The sequence below is a fragment of the Centroberyx affinis genome, unplaced genomic scaffold, assembly GCF_046629955.1.
Source record: "Centroberyx affinis isolate AG114_WGS23_722 - 3 ecotype Tasmania unplaced genomic scaffold, CSIRO-AGI_Caff_v1 ptg002557l_1, whole genome shotgun sequence".
NCBI lineage: Eukaryota > Metazoa > Chordata > Actinopteri > Beryciformes > Berycidae > Centroberyx > Centroberyx affinis.
In genome coordinates this window covers 51,191-78,629 of record NW_027280768.1, presented here as the reverse complement: position 1 = coordinate 78,629, position 27,439 = coordinate 51,191, and the positions used below count along the sequence as shown (strand labels likewise).

The following is a 27,439-nucleotide window of genomic DNA, read 5'->3' as shown; positions in this document are numbered from 1 at the left end:
TGGTGATCAGCCAGTGGCAAGGTGAGCCGAAGGAGCGCGTCATTTCCCTCGTCCTCACCCACCTCCCGCTGCTTAAACCGGGCAACGTGGAGGCCAAGGGCGAATACATGCGCCTGCTGCCGCGCATCCTGGCCCACACCATCGAGCACGGCCGCCACCTGGAGGAGTCCCGCCAGCTGCTGTCCTACGCCCTCATCCACCCCGCCACCTCCCTGGAGGACCGCTCCGCCCTGGCGCTCTGGCTCAACCACCTGGAGGAGAGGGCCGCCGCTCGAGGAGACTCGCTGGAGAGGCCGCCCCCTGCCGGGCCGCACCACCCCCACCACCAGTCCACGCCTCCATCCACCCTCACCTCGTCGGGATCCTCCTCCTCCACCAACACCTCCTCGTCGGGGAACCTCTACCCTCTGCATCACCACCAGCGCTACGGCTCGGACGACCGGCTCAACGGCTGGCAGGGCTCCAGGGACTCGGGGCTGGGCGGAGGCTGGCACCAGCAGCAGCAAGGCTGTGAGAACGGACACCTGCTGCTGTACCCATCATCCTCTGTGCCCACTACCATCAACACGGTTGGCACAGGTGGAGGCGGCAACACTAGTGAGTACACTCTCCTCCTTGCCTATGCTGATCTGTGCTCTTTAACCAACAATACTTAAAGCAATATTCCACTTAGTTTTAACATGGGGGTTATTCGTCACTTGACCGCCATGAAAATGAGACCAAACCATGTATTCACCAAGATCAGAGGCAGCTGGACAAGTTTGTAGCTTATGGATTTTTGCTTCCCATTCATTTGAATGAAGCCACAAAAATAACCTGGAAACTTACATTGAACATGTTGGTGAACAGATTCAACAACAGATCCCGCTACTGTGATTTTCAATTGAGTGTTGGTCCAACATTTTATTTTATTTTATTTATTTATTTTTTAACATAATTTCACCAAATAGCGAAGAGAACATAGCGGAGGGATACCATTTCGGAGAGATAGTTCCTGTTTGGGAGACCGGATGTACTTTTATTGTTAAATACTAATTTTGTGTAAAGCAAGAATAGAAATGCAAAATGACAACAGACCCAGGATGCTTTGTTGTCTTAAAAGCAGGATCTGTTGATGAATCTGTTCACCAACGTGGTCAATGTTAAAAGTTTTCAGGCTATTTTCGTGGCCTCATTCAAATGAATGGGAAGTAGAAATTTGAACGCTACAAACTCGTTCAGCTGCATCTGATCTTGGTGAGTAGTTTATATTCTGGTTTTCATGGTGGTCAAGTGCCAAATAACCCCCATGTTAAAACTAAGTAGAATATTGCTATAAGATGATTCTTTTCAGAGTAGTCTGTGCTCAAGTGAAGTCAGAGTGCCTGGTTGGTCCTCTGGTAATGGTCATACAGTGTAGCAAATTGAGAGTTGTAGTCATAAGGACAGTCTAAATCTGTCTGTAACACTCATACCCATGGAATGCTACACAAGCTAACGTTACAGTTCCCATAGGGTCTGATATTTGTGCTAGTTAAATTAGCTAATTACAAAATACATCTTCCGGCGAAAATGACTAGTATGATACTAGTTAGATTTACTATGACTTACCAGGATGTTGTGTGTGCCTTCCATGGCTCTGACTCGCCGGGCGATGGAGAGTTGAACCTTGAGCAGATATGTTGTTGAAAGGTTTTTCAGACTATTTCATCCTTCTTGGAATTGGATCTGTGTACGTTGTCGACTTCACTAGGCTACTACGGTCTGACCATTGTGTCTGACGCAAGGCGTCTCAAACGTGTTACCGTAATGTACAATGTAGATGTGCACTAAATTTTTTACACATGATATCGCAGTCCTTTGCAATGTGTTTTTCACAGAAATTCATATCACACAATGACAATAAAAATACAATGTATCTTGCAGTCCTACTTGAGAAGGGTCTTGACCTCTCACAAACTTGGCCATAATTTAACTTCATGACACTTGGTACATGATGTTCAGTAGAAGTAAGGTATATAGGCCAATAAAGGATGCTAATTCCTAAAACTTTTATCTCTTCATCTGCTCAATCAGGGGCCCACTTCTACAACCTTCAGTACACCACCACATGCCACACTGGTTTGAGTTGAGTTGGATTCAGTCTGCTATCACATGAAGAATAAAGAATTATCCTTCAAACATGCCATATTCACATTTAGTGTGTGTCCTTTCAAGATGTCCTCTTGAAAGGACACACAGTTTCATTTCCTTATCTCCGCTCCTTCAGATTGATGGCTTTAACACTGGAGGGGCATACAAATGTAGTATAGACTGTAGATCCTACAAATCAGTTTGGTACTGCTCTTTTATGTCTCATGCAACAGTTAAAAGCATAATGGGGTTAGTGTCTCTGTGATAGACTGGATGCCTCAGATCAGCCCAGAGTAATGGCTGGGGTCTGTTGATCTGCCCTCAGTGACGAGTTTAAAACGATCCACCAATCTCTCCTCTTGGTATCATTCATTAGTGTTGGATAGAGGTTGACTTATCTGCTTGGATTCATTTTACTCACAGAGTGGAAACAGGCTGACGGGGGATTTGAACCCAGACCCGCCAGAGGTTTGTGTGCTTCCAAAGCCAAGTCAAAACCACTCCACCATCTTAGAGCACAACCCACTACCTCGGAGGTTACTGCCGCCTACTGTGGGCTGGTCTGATGATAGCCTGTCTGTCCGGTCTGGCCGGCTGATCACCCAGTGGGGCCTAGGCTTTAATGTAGCACACGACTCAAAGGAAGCAGTTATGGTAATCAGAAAGGAAGTGTTCGCTTAGCATTACACCCTTTGAAAGACTGAGTATGAACTTTTTCTGTTGCATCCACAATCATATTTATTTCTAAATAACATGCATATTAGGAATTGACTTTGGTGTAAATTGTGCCTTATTTGATACAATTGCACAGAATTGACAGTGACACAATGGCACAAAGGGCAAGTGTGTAACACCTAACAAAAAGAGATTGAATTGAAATCCAGGTTATACTCTGAACACACTAAATATACTCTGGACACACTAAATACACTCTGTACACACTAAATATATTAAATACACTGTGGACACACTAAACACACTGTGGACACACTAAACGCACTGTGGACACACTAAACACACTAACATGGAACACACTAAGCACCCTCTGGACACACTAAACACACTAATACTCTGAACACACTAAACACACTCTGGTAACACTAAACATGCTAACACTTCGGACTCACTAAATACACTCTGGACACATTAACTACACTCTGGACACACTAAACACACTCTGGATACACTAAACACACTCTGGACACACTAAACACACTCTGGACACATTAAGCACACTCCGGACACACTAAACACACGCTGGACACACTAAACACACTCTGAACACTAAATACAGTCTGAACACACCCACACAGCAACTACTCTAACTAACTGGAGAACATGGGCTGTGTAAGGTGGAAGACATACACACACACACACAGGGCAGGGCAGGGCTGTTGAAATTGAACATAACTATGGTCGGAGCAGGATATTTCCAGACAAGAATGCAAGGGCTCTGTTTTTTTCTGGGAGATGAAGGAAACAGCTGAGGGTTTATAAATAAAGACACATTTAAAACCCTGCTCACTGCTCCAAGCAAGATCCTCATTTTATTTTGGACTGCGAGCAGCTTCAGTCCCACACAAAAGACTTCAGGATTTCACAACTGGTAAACTAGAGTTACCCTGGCCACCAGCGCACGATTGGCTAACACAATAATCAGATGGCATTCTGAGCAAATGAAAACGCGTAGAAGTCTTGAATGCACCACAAGCAAATTGGAATGCCTGTCTAGATATTCAGCGGTATGAGAAGACAAAGGAAAACAATGACGAAATATGTCAACGCTTTCGGCGGCAAATCAAGCTATTTCCTGTTCTCACTGGGTCATTTTTTTCTATGATCAAAGTTATTTTAGTCAAAAAAAAAATGTCAGAAGAAATCTAAGGACTTTTGGTTTAATTGTTCAAAAGTCTGCAGCACAGGCAGCAACCTACTGTTGAGTGTAAAGCAGGAATTATACAAGGCTTTGTCAAGTGAGTGTTTGGGCCAGCTGGCACCAAACTCATATCCTGAGTGGTATGGACAAAATTAATATCACGATAATCATAAAAAAGTTCTGCCATAGCAATGCATAACGGTATCTGCTAACATATGCAAAATCACATTAAATAATCACATTGATGTTCATCACATTGAACAGCATAGTAATATAAAGTATGATAAAACCTAATTTGTTTCAGGTGTCATTTTGAGATCTTAATTAGCATTAATTTAGACAGCAGAATTGTGCATCACGATAACTTGATATCATTATTTAATCACAGTATGATTCTGTTAGAAGACAATAAACGATAATAATGAATTATTGCTACGCATCCATAATGAATACAATAGTAATTTTGATTACTAAGTATCTTAGTGCTTTATTCCTATTACTCAGAGTCAGCTACCACGTCTCTAACCCCCCTCCCATTACACTCTGCTCATCTGGCTGTGATGATGAATACATGGGTATAATTGTCCAACCACATCAACCTGTATGCTACTGATAGAACATCCTGTTGCCACCCCCCCCCCCCACCCCCCCAATACTCTCAGCCCTAGCCCAAGCCACAGCAGCACATACCACCCATCCCTTCCCTTGTAAGGCAGCCTTTGTGGGAGACTGTATTTAGGGAAAATGGCTAATATTTAGGGACTGGAACTTGTAATGTTAGCTGGGCACCTATTTTAAACGGGGCCCGTGAAGTCCTATACATAGCGCCAACAGTAAGAGGACCGCATATAGGAGGAGGAGGAGAGAGACTGGAGGACTGGTGGCAGCTTACCCCGTCAGAGCGGCGACACAAAAAGCTCTCTTTTGCTCTCCATCTTTTTATTCTGTTTACCTCCTTCCAGCCGCCTCTGGAATATTCCGTGATGCCAGAGCAGCTTTCGTTGGGCAGTAAAGAAAGGCCTACCTGTTGTGTATGTGTAAAGTTGTGTTGTTGTTTTTTTTGACCACCCTCTCTAGTTCCCATTTTCCTCCACCACCTCACTGGGTTTCCACCTCCTAAACCAAACAGGAACAGTTGGCTTAGTTTGACCCCAGTGGCTCTCCAGCATAAATGCCGTCCGAGCAGCAGAGATTTCAATTATTGATAGGGAAATAAGGTGAGAGAGATGGAAAGAAGAGGAGAAAGCTTCGTGGTGGAAAATCAGTCAGTGAGAAATGGATTTCATTGCTTTAGTACAGCATGTACATAAACAAGAGGAATGTGTAGCTCAATATCATTATTTCATCATGGCATGGTTCTACTGAAGGACGATAAACGATGATATTGAATTATTGCCCAGCCATAAGTGTCCATAATGAAGAGTAATTTTGATCACTAAATATTCTTAGTACTAGTATTCTGCCTCTTTTGAGAGGTTTTATCATTGAGCTGCTAAGTTGAGTGGCCAAAGCAAGCATGTGAAGGGGAAATTTTAAATCTAGACGGTACGAATATAAACAGGAGAATAGACTTAACTTGATTACATCATTTAGAAAGTATAAACACATAAGATAATATTGTTAAATCCCTGAATCATTGTTAGGCAATATTAGTTTCTTTCATCCATTTAATTCAGAGCTATTTGGACCAGTTATGTTACCCATCCAATGTAAGGATCTGCCTAATATTGATAATGGTTGTGATTAAAAACTAAAGCCAAGAGACTCCCAGGAGTCCTTAAAGAGTAACTAAACCCCAAACCCAAATCTGTGTAAAGCGTGACATCTAATGGTAAAAAGCATGCTACTGAAATTGCCATCTGCTATTGGCTGATCTTTGGTGCCAGGTGATGTCACCTTCTATAGAGTACAACAGGTGGTGACATCACCTAGCACCAAAGATCAGCCAATAGTAGATGGCAATTTCAGCAAAATGGCTTACACTGGCACTTCATTGATTAGAACATAGCATAAAGAATATTCAGATCAGAGGTTTCACTCTCCCCACTGTTACCTCTCCTACAGTATTGACAGATGGGGGTCCATGGAACAAACCTTTATCGGATGGGGGTCTATGGTCTAAAGCGTATCTGCATGGCGGTTCTTAACATGAAAATGTTTGGGAAGCCCTGGTGTATTATATCACTCTTGACAGTTCAAAGCAAAAGAGTGATCTTGCATCAATGTTGGGGCTGAGTGGCGATTGCTGGTGCTTTTTTGTCACCAGCAGTATTCCCAAATATGTTAAAGCATTCAGTGCCAAAGTTTGGTACTTTAATGGTTAATCTTACATTGTTTTTCATACAATTGCCTTACCTGTTCTGAAAACCTAAAGTGACTGCTGATTGGCTTGTTAGGTAATGGCACCGGTATCGAATTCAAGGTACCACTACTTAACCCTGTCCCATGTCCCATTGTTTTCAGCTAGCCTCAATTTTCACATCGGTGTAAACGCTAAGAGCGGAAAACTGTGGGGAGAAACTGCAACGTGTGTTACATGTTTGTCTGCAGTACCTAGGGTGCATTTTCTCCTCCTAAACATAAGAGTTCCTTCGACAGTGAGCAAACAGCAGTTTCCCTTTTATCATTTCTCCAGTCTGAGTAGAGCCCTCGCTAACAGTCTGAACCTGCCCTGCCTGTCTTGCAGTCCTGACGGGTGGAGGCGGCGGCCAGCAGCACAGTCCCCTGAAGCGCTCGGTGTCCCTCACCCCTCCCATGAGCGGCCCCAGCAGTCAGGCTCTGGGCCACGTCTGGTTGTCTCAGGAGGACCTGCGGGCCCCTAGAGGCCCGGCCCCGGATCATGCGCCCCTCTCTCCCCAGAGCAGCATCGCCTCCTCGGGCAGCGGAGGCAGTGAGCATCTGGAGGAGGCTGGTCTAGGAGGAGGAGGTTCTGCTCTGCATCGTAGCACCTTCCACGAGGAGGGCAGCGGCATGAGGGGTGAGTGGGAACGACCGATTTACAGACCGACAGAGAGAGGACAGATAGGCAGGCAGCATCGAGGAAGACAAAAAGACAGAATAGGGTGAGATCAATTCAAGTGTTCAGGGTAACCGCTGGTCCTGAAAAAGTCTTAAAGGTGCTGCGTGTATCATTTTAAGATCAATAAATTATTACCACATTCATGTTGAGACATTAGTATGAATGCTGTAAACAAACGAGACTATCGCTGAGAAGACTGGCAGCGTCTACACAGCATTTTATGTGAGCCACAGGGTCGGATTTGTTGGGAAATCTGCTGAATTGCTTTATGGCACAAATGGATATTGCTTTACAGCACTAAACAGGAAGAGGGCACAGTTTCTGGACATGGCAGATGATGGAAGAAGCGAAAGACCGATGGAAAAATCAACCTCAAACATGTTTAACCTCTTCAGTAAAGACAACAATACCGGGAGGAGGATGGGGGACCAATAGCAACATCCTCTTGCAACAGGATTATGGGAAATGTGGTCTTAATTTTGTGAAACTACCACGCAAGAGAGAGGCTACAAATTGTCTCCATCATGGTCTCATTTGCTTACATGTATTATATTACAATTAATTTGACAATGATTCATTGTTATTATACATGTTTAAAAATGATACACATAGCACCTTTAAAATAATTTAGCTAAATCTAAGGTCCTAAAGTGTTAAAATGTGTTAAATTCAGTTGTAACAGGTCTTATTTTTTCACCATGCAAGGTAGCATTGAAAAGGTCTTTAAAAAGTCTTAAATTTGGTTTTCTGAAAACCACAGATACTGTGTTGTCTCCTAAGTTAAAGGCAGATAGGGCAAGAGCAGCACTTGGCTCAGGTTAGAGGAGTTGTTGGTGGATTTTATAATCGTTTCATGTGTGCAGTCTTGTAGAGTTATTCTAATGGCCCCCTATTGATTTTGCTTTTTTCACGGCCGATAAATTAGAATTTGGTATCAAACCCTGTTTTTCTATGAAATAGCGCTGTACTGTGTTCAATGTCATTGTGAGATGATTTAGGGGGAATGGAAAAGTTCGCTAACCTACCCTGGGGATGAAGCTTCCCCTGAACACTACCACCCAACCAGTCCTAACTGTTACCATTAGACAGAAATGACAGAGCTGACCCCAGGTCAGACAGTGCCGTTGGGAAACCAACTTCAGTAGAACTGTCTGCTGTGTGTGCCTCAGAGGCATCCAGCCAGCGGCTGTGAGAAGTGGTTGATCCAGCCAGAGCAGTTTGTTAGGGGAAGCAAATTGCAGAGCTGCTGACCCTGGAGACCCTTTTCTGAGGCTATTGCTGTCTGCACTGGGGTTAAACCTTTCATGTTTTGTGGCATTTTTAGCTGCGACCCGCAGCTAGTACGTACGTTGGTCAGTCCAAAACTTTACTGCACATGTACCAATGCAGGACACAGCTGTAAAGACTCTGTGAGCCTGACTGCTGCAGCATTTTCAGTTAGCTGGGTTGGCAAAGTATAGCTTTGCCACACCTGAGATCTTGGGTTGGCCAGTGTCCACCAGACACGTTTTATGATCCAGTATTTAGATGTGCGTGTCGGAGCCCAGCTCTGTGCCTATAGATGAATATATAGCCTAAAGTAAAAAAATTGTATTGTGCCAGTTTAGTTTCCTGATTGAAGCCACAGACTGAAACGAACAAATGTGACGTGACCACCACGCCTTCTCAAAGCGCCTAGCTGGTCGCAGCTTATCACAGGTTATGAGCTTGTTTTATGATGCATTTTTCATGTTGTCCTTTAGCTAACCAAAAAGCAATGGTGAAATTCTTCATTGCAACAGCCCCAAGGTAACAACCTTTCGTTGGACCCTTTGATTTCAGAAAGGAATGTTAACACTGTTCAGTCATCCGTTAGTGCCAATATACGGTAGATTTGTGTTTCCCCCACTGGGTGAGTGCCTGGTGAGAAAAAAACAAAAAAACAAACTTCTAGGTATCCTGAATTAAAGACACACATTTTTTCCTTAGCCTGCCCATAATGCCCGCTGTCCTTATAGGCCTTATCACAGGTACAGTGCACAAGTACTTGCTTTCCATGCAGTTACAGAGCCGCCGTGTCTGAGCCCTGATGTCAGTCTACATGGACTCCCTTGGCCAAATGGAAAATGTTCAGTTCCCCACGTGGCAGACTGACTGGTTTTGAACTGCCGTTACACCTCTGATCTGTAGGCAGGAGTCCATGATGAAACGCTGCAGTAGGGTTGAGACTGAAACCAAATCAGTGTGGGGGGAAACATTTGTAGTGCTGTGCTGGAGTATTTACACACATCTCCCTTTGGCTTATCTTCATTCACTGCTGAGCAGATTTCACCATTTAACATCTTTGATCATACTGTATGTATAGAGGAAAATCTAAACTCATATAATAGGGCCCCTTTAATTTGTTTGTTCTCTGCAATTAAAACTTGTAAGCAAAAAATGAGCTAAATCAGCACCAGTTCTCTGAACTGCAAATTACCACAAAGATGAGCACGTCTCAACAACTATCAACCACTCTCAGCATTATGAGTAGGGACTAGCTAAGCATTAGTAAGCATGTCAGCATTTCCAATAAGCTGTTTCTGACTAAACGTGTGATCACAAAGCATTAGATGAGTTGTTCCCCTTGCAAACAGCATGTGTTTCTTAATGTTGACAGGTGACTTGCTACACAGAAATGTTGTATACTGAAATGAATAAAAAAAAAACTATCACACACGCACACACACACACATATGTGAATTTATGTTATACACACCCTTTATACTAGTCCTGATTCAGTACTCTGCTAAACATAACCAGCAGACCGGGCAGAACAAGAACAGACCTGGTGTAGCAGGATAAAATGCTGTGCTGCAACAAGTTCGGATTACGCTTATGCTGTGTAGTTCAGGTTTAAAATCTGTCGAGAACATTTGCTACATGTACGACTCGACCGCTTTTTCCCACCAGCTGGGGGTGTCATTGCGTTGAAGATGACGTACATGGAATGTGATAGATTCGGGAACGAGGCATTACATTTTGTCAGAAGCGAATTTACAGTCTACCAAAAAGAAACCAGAAGCAAGTGAGCGACATCACTACGGAAAAGAACTCAGAAGGACAATATTACTATCAATGTTATATCAAAATTAACTATCAATGTTACTTGGAATGAAGTAAAGGATGGAGTGGACTGTATTGCAGCAGCATTTTCTGTTGCAGATGCAGTTTCCTGTCTTATTTATACTGACTCGAGACTATATTTACGTCTGCAGCAGTGATGAAGTCAGGATTTAAGGCTTACTAAATAATGAAGTATGATATAATAAAGTTGTTGGGTTTTTTTTACATCCAGTGATCAACGTAGTTAGAAAATACTTGCCTTATGTCACTGCTTCAGTATAGAGCCAAAACTGAAGTGTGTGTGTCTGTGTGTGCGCGTGTGTGTGTGTGTGTGTGTGTGTGTGTGTGTGTGTGTGTGTGTGCGTGTGTGTGTGTGTGGCCTGCTTCACAGATGTTCCTGCGTGGCTGAAGAGTCTCCGTCTCCATAAGTACGCCGCTCTCTTCTCCACCATGACCTACGATGAGATGATGTCACTGACTGAACAGCAGCTAGAGTCACAGGTCTGTAGACACACACACACACACACACACACACAGGAGAGGACACCTCGGATCCTGCACCTTGCCATATTGTATAAAGTACTGCTGTGAGAAACGAGAGAGAAAACATACAGAATTTATGGTAGATTTCTGTCCATTGGTTTGTTTTTGACCATCAACATGTTGGTGAGGCAGAAGAACAGGAAGCTTTGCTCATAACTGAGCTACTTCATAGAAACAGACTCTACAGTATAAATTCAATAAGAAACTGAGCTGGAAAACCTCCAGTCATCCCAATGTTACCCCAGGCTCTCTTTGTTTTATCTTTGTTTTGGTCAGCCTGTTGTCGCTGTGTTCGGCACTAGTTTTTCCAAAGCAAATGTAGAAACGCCTCTGATTGGCTGAATGGACGGTGACGAATCCGTCCGTCCAGAAAAAAGTTCAGCTGGGTTGAACTTTCTGTGTGTCAAAAGCGATGGAAATCTGACAGACGGATCGTCATCGGTCAACAGATGGCTCGAAATTAATTGAAATGAACAGAGACGGACAGACACAATGGATCAGTGTGACCGCCGCCTTAGCCAGCCAACCTTAAATAACAAAGAGGGTAATGTTGTTGAAAAGCACCTTAAAAACCCAGTGGTTGTTCATATTGTATCTCTTTATCTCAAGGAATAGATATCAGTCCCATAAACTAGTGTTCTGCAGTTGAATGGAGGGATCTTTGAAACTTTCTTCCCTCCAACAGAATGTCACCAAAGGAGCGAGACACAAGATCGTCATCAGCATTCAGAAGCTCAAAGAGAGGCAGAACCTGCTGCGCTGCCTGGAAAAGGTCAGTGTGACTGTACACCACATCTTCTCCTCCTCTTCTTCCTCTTCCTCCTCCTCTTCCTCTTCATCTCCACACAGGAAAATCACTCTTAGATAAATCTTCAGGTCCTGAAATGGGGCCACTGATGGGTTTTTTTTTTGTCTCTCCCAAGATATCCCAGTGGAAAGCAGGGTGAAGTGATTTGAATTTAGAAGTCTTGTTTTTTATGGTGATTGAACTCTGAACCTTAGTGGAGTCACACAGGACACCACCCTCCCTTTCCTGTGTGTGTGTGTGTGTGTGTGTGTGTGTGTGTGTGTGTGTGTGTGTGTGTGAGTGAAGGGGGACAGTCTCAGTCAGTGTTACTTATCTGAGATGGCAGCTAAGGGAACACCTAATCCAGGAAGGAGAGTTTTGGGCTCCACATTTAAACCCGCCCCCCCCCGCAGCCCCCTGTCCCGACCCCGCCGCTCAGCCTCCGAAGCAAGACAATGGCGCTCAAGGGCAAACCGCAGGAGGGTCTTCTTGGGCCGGCTAAATTCAGGCCTAACCTTTTCACCAACGCTTCATTTTAAAATTTGTTACCGCCGCATTTGTAGGGCTGGGGGAAACTGGACACCTGTTGCTTGGTATTTTGGGTTTACACACCGCTCATGTAAGGCGCTGCTGGGTGAGGTGGGTGTGTATGTGTGTGTGTGTGTGTGTGTGTGTGTGGGGGGGGGGGTGATATGATGCAAGGGGACACAAGTAGCGAAGGAAAAACAACATGCATGTATTTTTGGGATTACTTTATTCTCTACGCTATCACATGACAGTGTGGATCAGAGTGTTCTCTCTGTCTCTCTCTCTCTCTCGTGAGAAATTTTCACCCCGTCGTTCATAAGTGACAGAATTTTCTAGAGCGATTACCTTCACATTCTTGTGACATTATAGGCGACACACAACTGGCCTGAAGCTACATAACCTCATTCTGTGCCTCTCCGTAAACGGCACGCAAGATCTGTCTCTCGGATCAATGTCCAAGGCTACGTTCACACTACAGGCCCTTACGCTCAGTTCCAATTTCCAATGTCTTACCTGTTCTCATTCATGTTTGAAAAGTGATCCATATGAACGGACCTCTACTGTGAAGCCACCCGCATGTGCAAATGAACAACAACAACAAATGACGTCACATTTGCGAGACAGTAAATCATGGAAGCTGGTGAAAGTGAAATTGTGCTCCAAGCGTCAGTTTTAAGGAATATTTGCATTGGAGGTGGGATGAGGCTTTGTCTGCTGATGGAGATAACTACCATGTTTTTTCTCTCCTCCATCTTTTTCTAAAGTGGGTCAACACAGAGTGACAGACAGTGACCTGCTGTGGAGTGAGAGGTAAAAACATGAACGTGAACTTCAATCCGACCGGTCAGACTCAGGTCGCATTACTGCGTATCAGATATGGATCAGATCTAGGGGCCGATATGAATGCGGCCCAAATCTGATTTAAAAAGATCAGATTCCAGATGTTTTTTGGTGTTCACACTGCTCTGAAAAAAACAGATCTGTGTCACATCTAGGTAAAAAAATCGGATTTGGGCCACTTCCACCTGTAATGTGAACGTAGCCAAAGCGCCATCGTAGATCACATTTCCTGTTCCTGTTGAGGAGGAGTTTGTCTCTTCATTCTTTCTCCTCTGCTCCCCTCCTTTACTCTCCTCAAACCTCTCCTCCTCCTCACCTCTTCTTCCTCCCTACCACCAGGACGTGTTGGAGGGCAGTAACCTGCGCGCCCCACTACAGGAGCTCCACCAGATGATCGTCACGCCCATCAAGGCTTTCGGCGGCAGCGAGGAGGCCTCCCCGCAGCGCCCCCTGCTGAGCCCCGAGGGCAAGAGCGCCGCGCCTGGCTCCCACTTGGCAGGAGGCGGCGGAGGGGAGGCGGAGCCCGGGACCAGCCTCATCGCAGAGGGCGACCTGCCCGGACAGTTCACACGGGTCATGGGCAAAGGTGAGCCACCAGGCGCCAATGGTAGCAGCAAACAGACATGATTCATATTGCCACACTGGCCTGTTTGAGATGAAATTGTCAGTTGAGATTAGGGTTGGTTATCGTTAGGATTTTACTGATTCCGGTGCCATTTTTTATTCTTCTTATCGATCCAATTCTTTATTGATTCCCTTATCGATTCCTACACTAAAAGTTTTCAGGGGTAAAAGACTACATACAGCTTTAGTGGAGTTAACTTTGTTTTATTACTCACAAAGCACACTGCTGTGTAGAGTTACCTCTGTCTCCGGTCTGAATTACTTTTCAAAACAAAAAAGTCATATTTGGCATAAAGCCTTATTTTAGAGAACAAAATACAAGACCAAGTGAAAAAAAGCAAGTAATTGGAGGTCAGCATCAGGGAACAAAAACAAAATATTTTCCACTGACTATATTCACCACTTTATTCGGTCGTTCAAGTGTGCTCGTAAGTACAATATTTCTGACAGCACTTGAAGGCAGTGCCGTAGTGAAGGTTGCCTTGCAGAACAAGTTCAGCAAATCTGGGAAATAATGAGGTAATTATTGGACTTTTGGACTGACCGTGCAATCGTTTGCCTTCAGAACACTTGGCTTATGCTGCACAAGCTGTTTGGAGACATTTTATGGCCTTTTATTTGCCGTTTTTGGAACTCTAAAGAAATGGTCTCCAGCAACTTCTGTTTTGAAGAAGGCTGCCATGAAGCTGCACTAGCAAACTCACTGTGCCCTGCTCAAAACGCTTAATGACCGATAAGAGGAATCATTGAGATTGAGATTGTTTTCATCGACTGAGAGATGTTGCCATATTGTAGTCCTCAGTAGAGTCCTCGGTCCTTATTTTTGACTCCTCCCACTCCCCCAGTTTGCACCCAGCTGCTGGTGTCCAGGCCAGACGAGGAAAACATCAGCTCCTACCTACAACTCATCGACAAGTGCCTTATCCATGAGGTACACACACCTTCTGGAATGCACACACTCTTTCTTTTTTTATTTTATAGCAATTTCTATTATTTCATAATCAACAAAATACAAAAAATACAATGACCAGCAAACAACACATGCAGTACATCACCCAGACATACATACACACTCACAAACTATACATTCTTGTACATGCACACATTTATACGCACATACAATTTTGTCCATGTCTGTCTGAAACTGAGAGTTGGAGCTGAATTTCACTTTCAGTATGTATCTTAAAACTGTGCAGCATCCTGCGTTAGATTTGCCCTGAGGAAACAGGCTATAAAACTCTGGAGAAGTCGGCATTTGACGAGACAAAAAACACCTGAAAATCCTGAGTCATGCTCTCTGCAACATTTCATCCCTGCTGCCTACTCCCTCTTCTCCTCTCCCTCCCTCCCAACAACATCTGCTCCGCTCCTCCTCTCCCCCCTCCCTGCCTTCCCATCAGTCCTTCACCGAGACGCAGAAGAAGAGGCTGTTGTCATGGAAACAACAGGTCCAGAGGCTGTTCCGGTCCATTCCAAGGAAAACCCTCCTTGACATGGCAGGGTACCGACAGCAGAGGAGGTACATACACCTGTACTCACTCAAACTTTGTAGTTTCTATTGCCTTAAGGCCTGAGATGAAAACCCATTAAATCAGACCGTTTCACTTTCAATATTACTTTATACTTTCAGTATTAAAAATTGAGGAAAACAGTACGCAGTACACAGTTAATTTCCCTTGCTCATGTATTATGGCACACATGAAACTGCTGTTTGGCTATCATTTGAATCTCACAGAATGCACAAATGCTGCTTGGTTAACAATCAGCAAGTCACAGTGCAGACACTCAGGATCAGAACCGCTGTACCAGTATACTTATCATAAACTAAACCTGTGTTTTCCTGTACCTCCCCCTCGGTCTCGTCCCGCTCCAGCCGTGGCTTCGGTCAGTCCAGCTCCCTCCCCACCGCTGGCTGTGTGGGGGGCAGCGTGTCGGCCAGGAGGAGCCTTCGCCAGTTCCAGATGCCCTCCAGGAGCCTGCCGGGCGCCAGGCTGGGCCTGCTGGGCAGCGGGGGTCTGCTGGGACCCACACCTCGCAGCTCCAGCAGCACCCCCACTGGCCTCAAACAGGGGAGACAGGTGGGTCACACCAGCAGGGAGACGGGTGGGTTAAACCGGCAGGGAGACAAGGGAGTCAAGCCAGCAAGGAGATCAGGGAGTCAAACCAGCAGGGGTCCAGCAGGGACACAGCAAGGGAGACGGTTGGGTTAAACCATAGACTATAAAAACAGATGGAGTAGTGAGTGTGACATCACCCATTGGGTTCTGAAGGGCCGATTTGAAGCCTGGAGATTGTGTTTACGGTCGCCGCCATGTTGACAATTTTTGGAGCCAGAGCAGCCAAAGAGAGGCAGAGTGTGGAGCCAAGGTGGAGGGGGCGGAGTTTGGGTCATCTGCAGAGCAGACCTGTCAATCACTAGGAAAACAACCCCGTTTTATATCCATTCTATCCTGTTAATGACACAATTATTTTGAAATGTATTGACTTTGATTGAAGTTGGGTTGCAGGTCCCATTGACTTCATAGAGTTGGGCTGGGGTTGGAGTCTTTTTGGAGCCGGCCTCTAGTGGACTTTAGAGGAACTGCTGCTGCTACACTTCAGGATTGGCTTCAAAATTCACCCGTGGTTTTGGTTGCTTGGATTAAACCAGAAGGGACACGAGGGAGTCAATACAGAAGAGTCAATTTGCCGGTCGTTTCTGAAACTGTTTTAAGATGCAGCTCTACACAGAACGGTCATCCTGAGGAGATTTTCAATGGATTCAAGAGTCATGAAACATTTTTATATGATGTAGTGTGTTATCACGTGCTCTGCCTGGTCTGTTGAGAAGGTCAGAGAGAGCAGATAGGAATGAATGGCTCAGATTATGTCGTAAAAGACTTGTGGATTACAGATCTTTAGTGTAGAAATCCTCTTGTATTAAGTTCACGGTGTTATCATTTGTGTATTTAGCGATTGGGACACTGAACACAGCAGTGTTCGTGACCAGACGGAGGAACATTTTGAAGCGTATAGTAATACATTCCAGGATGTTTACAGTAACCTGGGCAGCAGAATTCCTTCTTCAGCACGTATTCTCCTGAAATAGGCTTTTTTTTTTTTTTTTCCCTAATCCCACGGTGAAAAAATGCGGGGCGAGGAAGAGGAGTAGCGGTGGTGTTTGGTGGATGGAACTCGTAGGCAGGTCACCCCACATACCAGAGGCCCTGCGTCAGCGCCCAGCGCCCAAACAGGAGGAGCTGTGGAGCCGCTTCAGGCCCGACCTGGCCCGCTTTGGTCTAGCCCAGCCCAGTTTATTGGGAACCGCTCTCTCCCTCTCTCTCTCTCTCTCTCTTTCCCTCTCTCTCTCATCCCTTACAATGGGAGGAAATACCTAAGTTCCTCCTCCTCACCCTAGACCTCCCTGTGTGGGACTGTAGTATGGATGTGTAGAGAGAGAGAGAGAGAGACAGAGAGAGGGAGCGAGAGGGAGGGTGGGAGGGAAATGTGTGAGTCATAGTTTGGGAGAGGTAGCTGTGGTGTTGGAGGAGGAGGAGGGGCAATGGAGAGAGAGAGAGAGAGGATGTATATGAGTGTGAGAGAGAGAGAGAGCTAGTCAGAGGCAGTGAGAACAGTGCACAGGCATTTCCTGTTTTTCCCTGGCCCTCAGCACTGGAGGGCCGCGAGAGGGAGAGAGAGAGAGGGAGGGAGAGGAGGGGCGAGGTGGGGTTGGGGGGGTGGGGGTGGTGAACGTATAATAGGCAGGTTACAGTGAGGAATTCATGTGGTGAATGTCTGAGACTGTCATTAGGTATAGGCTAGACAGCCAGACGGGGGGGGGTGGAGAGAGAGAGGTGAAATATTGAAGAGAATTTGGCTTTGACCTATCACTTGCTTCCAGCTAATGTACATTTCATATACCTTTTTGATCTATGAAAGTTTTAACAATGAGCGATTGAACTTTGAAAAGCAATAATGTACACTACCAGTCAAAGGTTTGGACCCACCTGACTTAATGTTCTATGTTTTTCATTATCTTAAAGCCATTTTGATCTAAAGGCTTATGCTTAAATGCTTGAAATCATCATCACACATCATTTTGTGTCATGTCTGATGTGGAAAATTGAAAAAATGAAGAATGAAAATGTGGTGTGTCCAAACTTTAGACTGGTAGTGTAGGTAATGAACAATACATAAAATACGAGCAAGGCCTGCTTGAAATTCCCACCACTTTTTATCAGACTACAAAATTGCTTTGCCACACATATGTGTGTTACAGTAGTTTATCGTAATATTTATGGCTGTTTAAGCACAGTTAACTAATTGAATGAATGAATTATCTAATTAACTTATTGGCACTGGAGAGGAGAGGGAGGAGACTTTATTACCTCGGCCATAGAGGTTATGTTTTCACCCTGTTAGTTTGTCTGTCTGTGACCTACAAATGGATTTCCATGAACTTTGGTGGACAGATAGGCATTGGGCCAAGGAACAATTGATTAGATTTTTGTTGGTGATCTGGTCTGGGATTTGTGCCTTCAGACGGTTATCATTTTTTATCCAGAAGTATGAAACTAACACAGATAGAGACTTGATTCCAATTCCTGAAAAGGTGGCTGTTTGCAGTAGGGTTAGACCAATATATCGGTCTTCATTAGGTACACCTGCGGTGTGTGTTAGGTACACCTGTATTAGGTACACTTCGTTTAACACAAATAGCCTGATCCTCCAAACAGTGAATCATGTGGCTGCAACTCAACATATAAAGCATGCAGACATGGTGAAGTGGTTTAGTTCTTTGTTCCACAAACATTAGAATGGGCAAGATGTGTGATCTAAGAGACTTTGAGCAGTCTGACTGTTGGTTCAGCATTTCCGATTTTTTTTTTTTTTTTTAACCGGCAGCGGTCAAATCCTCATCTCTTCCTTCCATCTTCCCTGGGTTAGGGTTAGTAAATCAGACATGTCTTGTGTTTTGGGGGGGTTTGTCTATTGCGTGGTTCCTGCTGTAAGCTTGCTGTCGTCCTGTGTGTCGCTCCTCAGGGCCTGTGGTTCGCCAACCCCGGGGGCAGCAACAGCATGCCCAGCCGGACCCACAGCTCCGTACAGCGGACCCGCTCCCTGCCGGTCCACACCACGCCTCACAACATGGTCATGTTCCAGCAAGCCGGTAAGAGACACACACACACACACACAAATAACACTAGTGTCCTCCACAATCCTCATATCCCCAATGTTACCATCTTACTGTAACTTACAGCTACAGTAATATTGTTTTTCAAAAATAACCTAACCCTAATCCTTCGCATTGTAAACTGTTAAAAGTGCATTGCCAACAATAGGGAAAATCAACTAGTTTTTCCTCAATTCCTGAAAGTGTGGCTGTTTGCAGTCGGGTTAGACAGATATATCAGTCTGACGATATATGGGGTCTTTTATTAAATTTGTACATTTTTGTAAATTGTAAACAACAATTTAAAAATGTCATTACAAAGTGCAAATAATATAATTAGGATGGAGAGCATGTGAAACTGTGATGGTCAAGCTGTCTCATTTGTGATTACTACAGCAAAATGGAGCTAATATCACCATTCATTTTTCTGTCCCACGTGACGTATTGTCACATTTATGTATTGCGATATATTGAATTTCGACATGTTGTCCCATCCCTAGTACTTACTGAGGTGCACATAAAGCCTATTTTAGCGCAACATGGGATGTCTCTTGTTGCCGCTAGCCGCTCGGCCACTGCTGACTGGACTTTGTCCCGCAGGCACACTGGACAGTAACAGGACAAGCAGGGACTTCCTCCCCTCTGTCACACACACACACACACACACCAAAACCTCTTTTGAGAATGAAGAGGAAAAGGGGATGAAAAAGGAGAAGGAGGGAGGAGGGCAGTTAGAGGGGGGGAAATTGGGGAATGTATGTGAGAGAGGAAGAGAGGGGGGTGGGGGGGTTCAGGGGAATCTCACAATGAGGCTCTTTGTGCAGACTGGATGGGGCACAGTGGCACACTTTCCTCTCTCTCTCTCTCTCTCTCTCTCCTTTCCCTTCCCTTCCCTTCCCTTCCCTTCCCTTCCCTTCCCTTCCCTTCCCTTCCCTTCCCTTCCCTTCCCTCCCCCCCTTTCTTTTGACAACTCTGCAGAGTCATGCACACAGAGCATTCACCCTGCAGGCTGGCTAGAGTTGGACCTCAGCCAAAGTATGTGATTGGAAAGGCTGGAGCCCCCCCCTCCACACACACACACACACACACACACACACACACACCCCTCCCTCTGTATCTATCTCTCTTTCTGCCAATGGACAGATGAAGGGACTTATTAAGCTAGACACAGCAGAGAAAATGAGGGGATGAGGGGACAAGTGTGTTTTTCCTGTGTGTGTGTGTGTGTGTGTGTGTGTGTGTGTGTGTGTGTGTGCACGCATTTCCTCAGTGTGTGTTTGTCTCGCTGTAAGTGTGTGGTGTGGTTGGGGTTGGGGGGGGGGGCAGGATTTGGAGCCTATAAATAGCCCAGTGTGGACTGCTGGGCCTAACTCAGCTCTTCTCTCTGGCCACAAGGGATTTTCACCGCCTGGCCCGGCTGGCCTGTTGACGACTCAGCTAAGGACTGAAATGCTGGAAGGGGTTGCTGTACTGAAGCCCAGATAGCCCCACCCCCCACCCCCCTCCTCCCAAAAAAAAAAAAGAAAAGCTGCCTCCATCCTATCGATAGCTGAGTCCAAGGCAGCCAACAGCAACTGGGAGCTGATAGGAGAAAAGGGGGGGAAAGAGTAAAATAGAATTGAACACGTAAATGTCCTGACTGAGGCAATTTGTTTTGCAGCTTAAAAACAGTTACAGCAGACAGCAGTTATTTCAACATTCAGCACGCACTCATAACACATGGTAGGAGTGGAATCACCTATTAAAATGAAACACATACTGTGCGTCGTCTACACACACATATCAAGATAAAGTACATACGTATAAAGTACATACATTATAACGTGCATGTACATAAAGTGCATACTGTGAAGTGCACAACCCATGATGTAGCATCATGCAGAAAAAGTTCAAAACAGAGAGAGAGGGGTGTGTTTATGTGTCTGGCAGGGTGAATACATGTTTAATTAGAACTCTGCAATAATTATGGCATATTTATAATATTATATATAATATTATGGTTTATCACCTTTCAGTAGAATTATATTGTGATGGAATAATGAGTTATGATAACGAGTTATGGTGATAACAAAATCAAGTCTAAATTAATGATTAAAAAGCAAACACTAATTGAAATCTGAATCTAATTACAGAATATTATTTGACAATTCAGGTCAATTTGATTATTTAACGTGTAATTTTGCATATGTGAGCAGATTGTTATATATCGATGTTGAAAGAATTGCGGATGATTATTGTGACATTAATATTGTCTATATCGCTCAGCGAGTGGGTGAAAAGTTTTGCCACCTCCACAATACACACACACACACACACACACACACACCACCCCAAGCAACAAAAGACACCATGACTCTATTGCTGCAGTGCATTCATTGTATTGATGCAACATGTCTCCAGTGCTGGAGTTAATTGGCAGCATGGTATAATCTGATTACGGAGGCTATACTCTGGTTGAGTGGACGCCATTGTCTGCTCAGGGATTTGTAGCTGATCTGAATTCACTTCTTTTGTCCCTTGCCAACTCCTCTGATGCCGAGGGGAAAAAATGTTCAAGTATTATCCTGATTCGATTCAATTAGGAACAAAGGCCCTGAATGACGAGGGGGTGTACTGTGCAAGGTCATTAAAATCCTGTGTGGTTTTTCACAGTTCGATACAGCAAGAGGAACTACTGTACTTTGAGTTTGTAGGCAATTTCTGTCATGTAGAAGATCGACTGCAGACGCAAAAAGTTACTTAGTTGGGATGCTAGAGGCAAGTCTGACGTCTTCACACTTAAATCTAGGGAAGGGACGATCTCATTCTGTTTATTTCTGAGACACAAATCTTTCTAGCGAGGCATTGGCTCGCTAGAATGTAAACAACAATTAAAAAAAAAAAGTGTTGTAGCTTTGTCTCAGTTGTAGCACTTTATTCACGTGTGGATGTTGTTGTTGTTGTTGTTTAGATCTTCAGTTACCAGTGACGGAGCCAGACATCAACAATCGCCTTGAGTCTCTGTGTCTGAGCATGACAGAACACGCCTTGGGAGGTAATACACACACTTCAGCTTCTTTAATTCAACATGCTTATTTAACTAGAATACACATGATTCAAATGTTCCAGAGGTTAAACATGGTTCAAGGACATGTAAGGCTGAAAAAAGCTTTGTCTCGGCTGCACAGCCTGGCTACCGTCCCCTCAATCTCTCACTCTCTCTCACACACACGCACACACACACACACACACACACACACACACACACACACACACCACACAGTCTCTCTCACCCCCACAGCTCACTGGCTGCAGTCAGTCAGCCACAGTGTCTCCTCGCCAGGACCCAAGTCATAAAAGCTTCCGTAAAGGCTAGCACTTGGATCTGACCAGAGCAGGAAGTCTGCTTTGTGATTAAAGCCAAGAACACAGTCCAGAGTGTCCAACAGTCAAGTCAGTCAAGTTCAGGCTAGGTCACACTAGACGATTTTAACTCTGATTCGGAGACCTACTGGACCAATCCCGATCCTCGGTCAGATTATCCTGTAGTGTAAACAGCTTCAGGACTGGAGACTTCAGAGCCTCACTCAGAGCCTCAGTCAAGAGTTTTTTCCAATGTGTTTGATTTGGTCGGTCCAGTCTGGCTAAGCGGTCTAAGACTCACTGAGACTGAAATCTGAGAGCGATCCTGGCAACGGCCAGTGGGAATTCAGCTCAACAGGGAAGAAAAAGAGAATGAACCGGAAGAGAAGTGGATTTAACAACAACAGCTCCCACTCATGTAGACATTTTACATCAGTAGAAATTCCCAACTCCACTTGCTCCTGAATCTTGATACGTTGCTATACAACTATATTTGGAGGAATAAACCACATGTAAAATGTTATAAAATGGCAACATGCCAGCATCAATCAACATAAGTATGACAATTCTCATACAGAATTCTTCATCAATGTTATCCTTGTAATAATGTCACTTCAAAATATATTTGTAATGTAAATGTAAACTGTAATGTATGTTCCACAAGAAAAAGATAGAGCACATAATTTGTAATTGCTTTTGCAGTGAACTGTTCTGGACAAATGAGAAAAGGTTTTTGAATGACAGAATCGGGTAGCGAGTGATTCCTCGTCTTCATGTGTGTGACTTCCTGTCCTCACCCCGTCGCCTAGTGTGCACGCCTTACTCAAAACCTTTCATTTAGTCTGAACTGGTCTCGTCGTCTGGTATTCTGACCTAGGCTTTAGTGCAGTCAGTCGGTCAGTGACCTGGTTGTGCAGGTTTGCTGTAGCCAGAGTTTGACTCCGCCACAGGAGGGAGGGGGAGGAAACGGCGTCAGCATTCCCGTGTGAAGTGGAGTTTAGCCTGGGATAAAGTCGGTGCCCCCCCCCCCCCCCCCCCCACTCTACCAAGCTCCCAGGCTCAGACAGTAGGCCTCAGTGCTCAACACAGAGCGGTGGACAAGTGCTGCTTTGTGTGTGTGTGTGTGTATGTGTGTTGCGGTTAGCAGTAGGGAAGGCAGAGAGCAGAGGTGGACACAGGAGGAGGGAGTGTGTTAAACTAAAGAAAGCCAACCCGGTCTTAACTACAGTCCTGGCTCTTTCTAGTCTCCCGCACCCAAACATCCACCCAACTAGCCAGCCAAGACCAGATGTGGCAACTGGGCAATCATATGTTGATCCACTCACTGGAAGAATGAAGGTGCGTTCATACCAAGCATGTTTGGAGCAGTTCAGGCGAACTCAGGTGGCACCAAATAACGGCACAGAGTCGGCTGAAAATACGAGTCTCAGTCGCCAAAGCAAACTGCAGTGCGGTTCGTTAGGAGTGAGAGCGTAACTGAATAATTAAATCTGAACCAAAACGCCCCCAAAACCTAAGGTTTTATGGGTATAGGGAGACGAATATTGACATCTGATAGCCAGCAAGTTCCTCATGCTTGGAAAGCCTAGCATAACAAACCACAGTCTGGACTAATGCTCATATTCAGCTATTTTTTCATGAACATCAGAGAAAGTAAATTATAGTAAAGAGCGCAGACAAGTCCATCATGCTTAGCTTAAGTTATAGGGACTGGAATCAGATTTGTTTCGACTCCCGTCACCAAAATCTGTAACCTAGCAGGAAGACAGTTTACCAAAACTCTGTTCAATAAATGAGCTACTCATTAATCCATGTGACATTTTTTTTTTTTTTTTTTTACAAGCCCTGGTTTGATTGGAATTGGGCAGTGTGAACCTAAGTGAACCAAAGTACAGTACAACAAAATAAACTTTTCAACTTCACCAAAGAAAACAAACTGTAGGTGTGATCGCACCCTGAGTGTATGAGACTGAAATTCGGGTGAAGGGTGTGAAGTGGCGGGTCACCATCACAGAATCAACCACTAGTCACCTAAACACTGTCTGCTGGAGGAAGGTAAACAAGCCACAAAAAGTTTGTGCCACGACCGCACCAAAACGACATCAAACTGCAGACAAGCCACTTCTTTTTGGAGAATGAACGCAGCTTTAAAACCCCCAAACCTCAGTTCATGTCAGACCGAGAACAAACATAAATACATTGAGCTTCTCTGAATGTTTATCTCGGTACCAGATTGGTTCAAACCAAGTGTTACCAATCACTGAAACAGAAACAGTGGAAAGGGATTTGGAAAACTGTTTGAGCCTGGTGTGTTTACACTTGACACTGTGCCACATAATTATTGTGTCTGATATATCATGTACTCTGCTCCCTCAACATTCCCACATATAGTCTGAACTTTTTCAACAGCAGCTCACACTGACATTAAACTGCCCTTTCACTATCATGATGGAGGCTTTATTTTTGCCAAATCAGAACCTCCACGGCACATAGCTTGATAACATTTTCCTCTGCAGCCACACCAGAGGCAACAGCTGTCAGACTGTTGTTTTTCTCCGAAAGGCTCTATCAGTATTTTGACAGATGTGTTGTTTCCCCGTCGTGGCGGTGCGGCCCCGGGCCCCTCACTGTTCACCAAGCCATAAAAGCTTCAGTCCGTAATCACAAACAGTACATGGCACAGTAAGATCACTACTAAACTTCAAATCAAATACAGTTTTATTTATACAGCACTTTTCAGACAACAATGTGACTCAAAGTGCTTTACAAACACGGTTAAGAACAGTTCAGGGCCATGAAAAAGAAAGACGGATAGATATAGAAATATGGTTCAAAAGATACTCTAAAGCAGCAGTTAAAAGGTGTGTTTTACGTTTTCTCTTAAAACTGGTGGAGAATTGGTGTTTCAAAAATCAGCTGTGAGTCTGTTCCAAAGGCGAGGGGCATAAAAGCTTTAACGCTGCCTCTCCAGCCGTTTTGTTTCTGGCTGTAGGGAGAGTTAAAAGACGAGCACCAGATGATCCGAGGCATCTATTTGGCTCGTAACAAGCAGATCGGATAAGTAAGTTGGTGCCAGACCGTTAAGAGATTTAAAAACCCAATAAAAGTTAATCAGAAGCCAGTGTAGAGATTTTAGAATTGGTGTGATATGGTCTGTCTTCTCCAGATAAAAACCCATGCCACTGCATTTTTAATAAGTTGAAGGCGACTAATAGTTCTTTTAGGAAATCCACAGAAAAGTGAACGCTTGCCTTCTTTTGGCACAAATCCGTCTGTGGTAGTGTAGAAGCTGGCAGACTAGCTGCTGCCTCTTCACTGTTCACTGTGACAAACAGACTTCAGTCTGAGTTTGATCTCCATCAGGATGTCTGGCTCCACACTGTTTGGGTGGCTGCTGATTCAGGATTTCAGAGATGAATTCTAATGTGTTTTCTTTTCCTCTTTAGATGGTGCTGACCGCACATCAACGATATGAGATGAGGATCTGAGGGAGAGCAGCAGGACTATGAGCAGGTGCATGAGGCTCTCTCACGATAAGTCACCTCGAGGTCACCAGCCCTCCCGTCCCCTCGCCCCGTAGCCAATGGTAGAGCTCAACCAAGGGACTGGGCGGGGTCCAAGTAACACAAGAGAGCCAATCGGCAAACGGCTAACACAAGCTATCACATTGGCACCTTCCATCGGGTTGGAAAAACACACTTCCTGCTATCCCAGCATGCTCACAGTCATCTGGGTCTGGGTGAGGAGAGAGAAAAGCATTGAAAATGGCCTGGACAGTGTGTGCAGAGCGCCCCAGCAGGCCGGAGGAAGTACTGCAGTCCGGTCCGCCTCAGCAGAACGGAGAAGCCTGACTGTGGATCGGGGTCCAGTGAGACTGAGGTGTCCCAGGAAGCCCTTCCCCTCTCCGCCCCTCTGGTCCCAGCACACCGACCGCAGCTCCCGGCTCTGTCACAGCAGGTGGCATTTTTCAAAACCATAACAGTACCTCAGACACAAAAAACAAGACAAGCAAAGCTAAAGGACGCAGAAGGAAGTTTGGGATTTCTGTGACTGTTTTGACTGAGGACTGAGTGTCTAGTGCAGATGCTCTTGGAGCTCGGGAAAGCCTCTTGCTCAGTATTGGGTGGCAAAAATCATTTATTTGTATTGTATGTATTTATTGTTTACATAATGATGCTACTTTCAAAGGGTACAGAAACATGTATGAATTTCAGGTATGAATGTTGTGATATTTCTGTAAAGCCTTGGCGTTTTACCATAGTTGCTTTACGTCCCATGAGTAGCCATCATGCTAGTTTACAACCAATGTGCTTATTCTTTATTTTACTTGCCAACAGCCAAGCTATGTTGGCTTGAAACTTTACCAAGAGAGAGAGAGAGAAGGAACAGGAAAGAGGAACAGCAAATGTTGTAAAGAGGGACGAGGGAGAGAGAGAGAGAGAGAGAGTGACGTGGAGAAAGGAGAAAGACACAGAAAGTAGAAGGAAAAGGAAAAGAATCAAGCTGGGAGTTTGAGAAGTGATGCTGGAAAGGGAAGCGGATGTTTAAAAAAAGAATGAAATCAGAGGCAGGACCTTTGATTGGCTGAAGATGATAGAGGAAGATGATGTCATGTCCAATCATGTTGTGAGTCTATTCATGTGAGTGAGCGCAGGAGGAAGTGAGTTTGGCACCGGTCAATTACATTTTGTTTATATATAGCATGTATGTACTCTTTGAATTCATAGCCTTTGTAGGCACTATACATGGAAAATGTAGGCTTTTATACATTTAAATGGGAGATCAGTACATCTGTATCGTCAGGGGGATCTGTCTGCATGTTCAGATAATGGGTATAGTTATTTTTCAAAAGCAGGGTGATATGCTTAAGCTGCATGTCGCAACTAAAAATCTTTCTTGGAGGAAAGGAAGACCATAAATTGTGTGGAAGTACGGAGCGAGGAGGGGAGATAAACCAGGAGGTTGATTTGGCTGTCAATCAAACCGTGTTGCTGAGAGCATTGCAACATGGGAGATATCAGACACGGTCAGTCCATGAAGGGTTGTGTTCCCAGAGATCGTCTCATTAGCGCTTACCTCCACCTGCTGGCCAAACGCAGTCTAGGCTGAACAGACGCTGAGGTCCATGGACACACAGGCGATATGCAGATGCCACCAGGCGGGGGAGTGAGCGGTGTTGAGGAAAGATAACTGCTGGTCAACGAGTCAGTGCTAGGGAAAAAAAGTACTGGTTAAATACTGGCTGCAAGAATTGCCTGTGTAACATGGCCCTCTCTGAACAGTCTGTTCTGTCGGTGTAGGCCTACAATGAATTTGTTTTTTTTGTACTTCTGAATTTCATGTTTATTCTGTGTCTTAATATTTATCCTCAGTTTATTGTGTCTGGCTAACAGACTGTATAAGGAAAGGTTTATGTTGAAATAAGCTGGTTAGTAAACTCTCCTCTGCGTCCCTTTCGAGCCTCACGTCACCGAGCGTGTCCGAGCCGCTCGCTCCGACAGCCGGGAGAGGTTTCCCAGTTTCCACATAACG

At 44.8% G+C, this 27,439-nt stretch overlaps 1 protein-coding gene across 1 annotated transcript; it reads left to right on the top strand.

The window, feature by feature from the left end:
- On the top strand, positions 1-27,439 carry samd4a (sterile alpha motif domain containing 4A; the record flags this gene model as incomplete). The annotated part of the gene is made up of 11 exons (XM_071534487.1): positions 1-597; positions 6,675-6,965; positions 10,483-10,592; positions 11,320-11,406; positions 13,129-13,375; positions 14,259-14,344; positions 14,814-14,932; positions 15,287-15,491; positions 18,436-18,562; positions 21,516-21,599; positions 25,354-27,439. Coding segments are annotated over 11 exons (1,982 nt in total), but the record flags the coding sequence as incomplete, so codon positions are not given.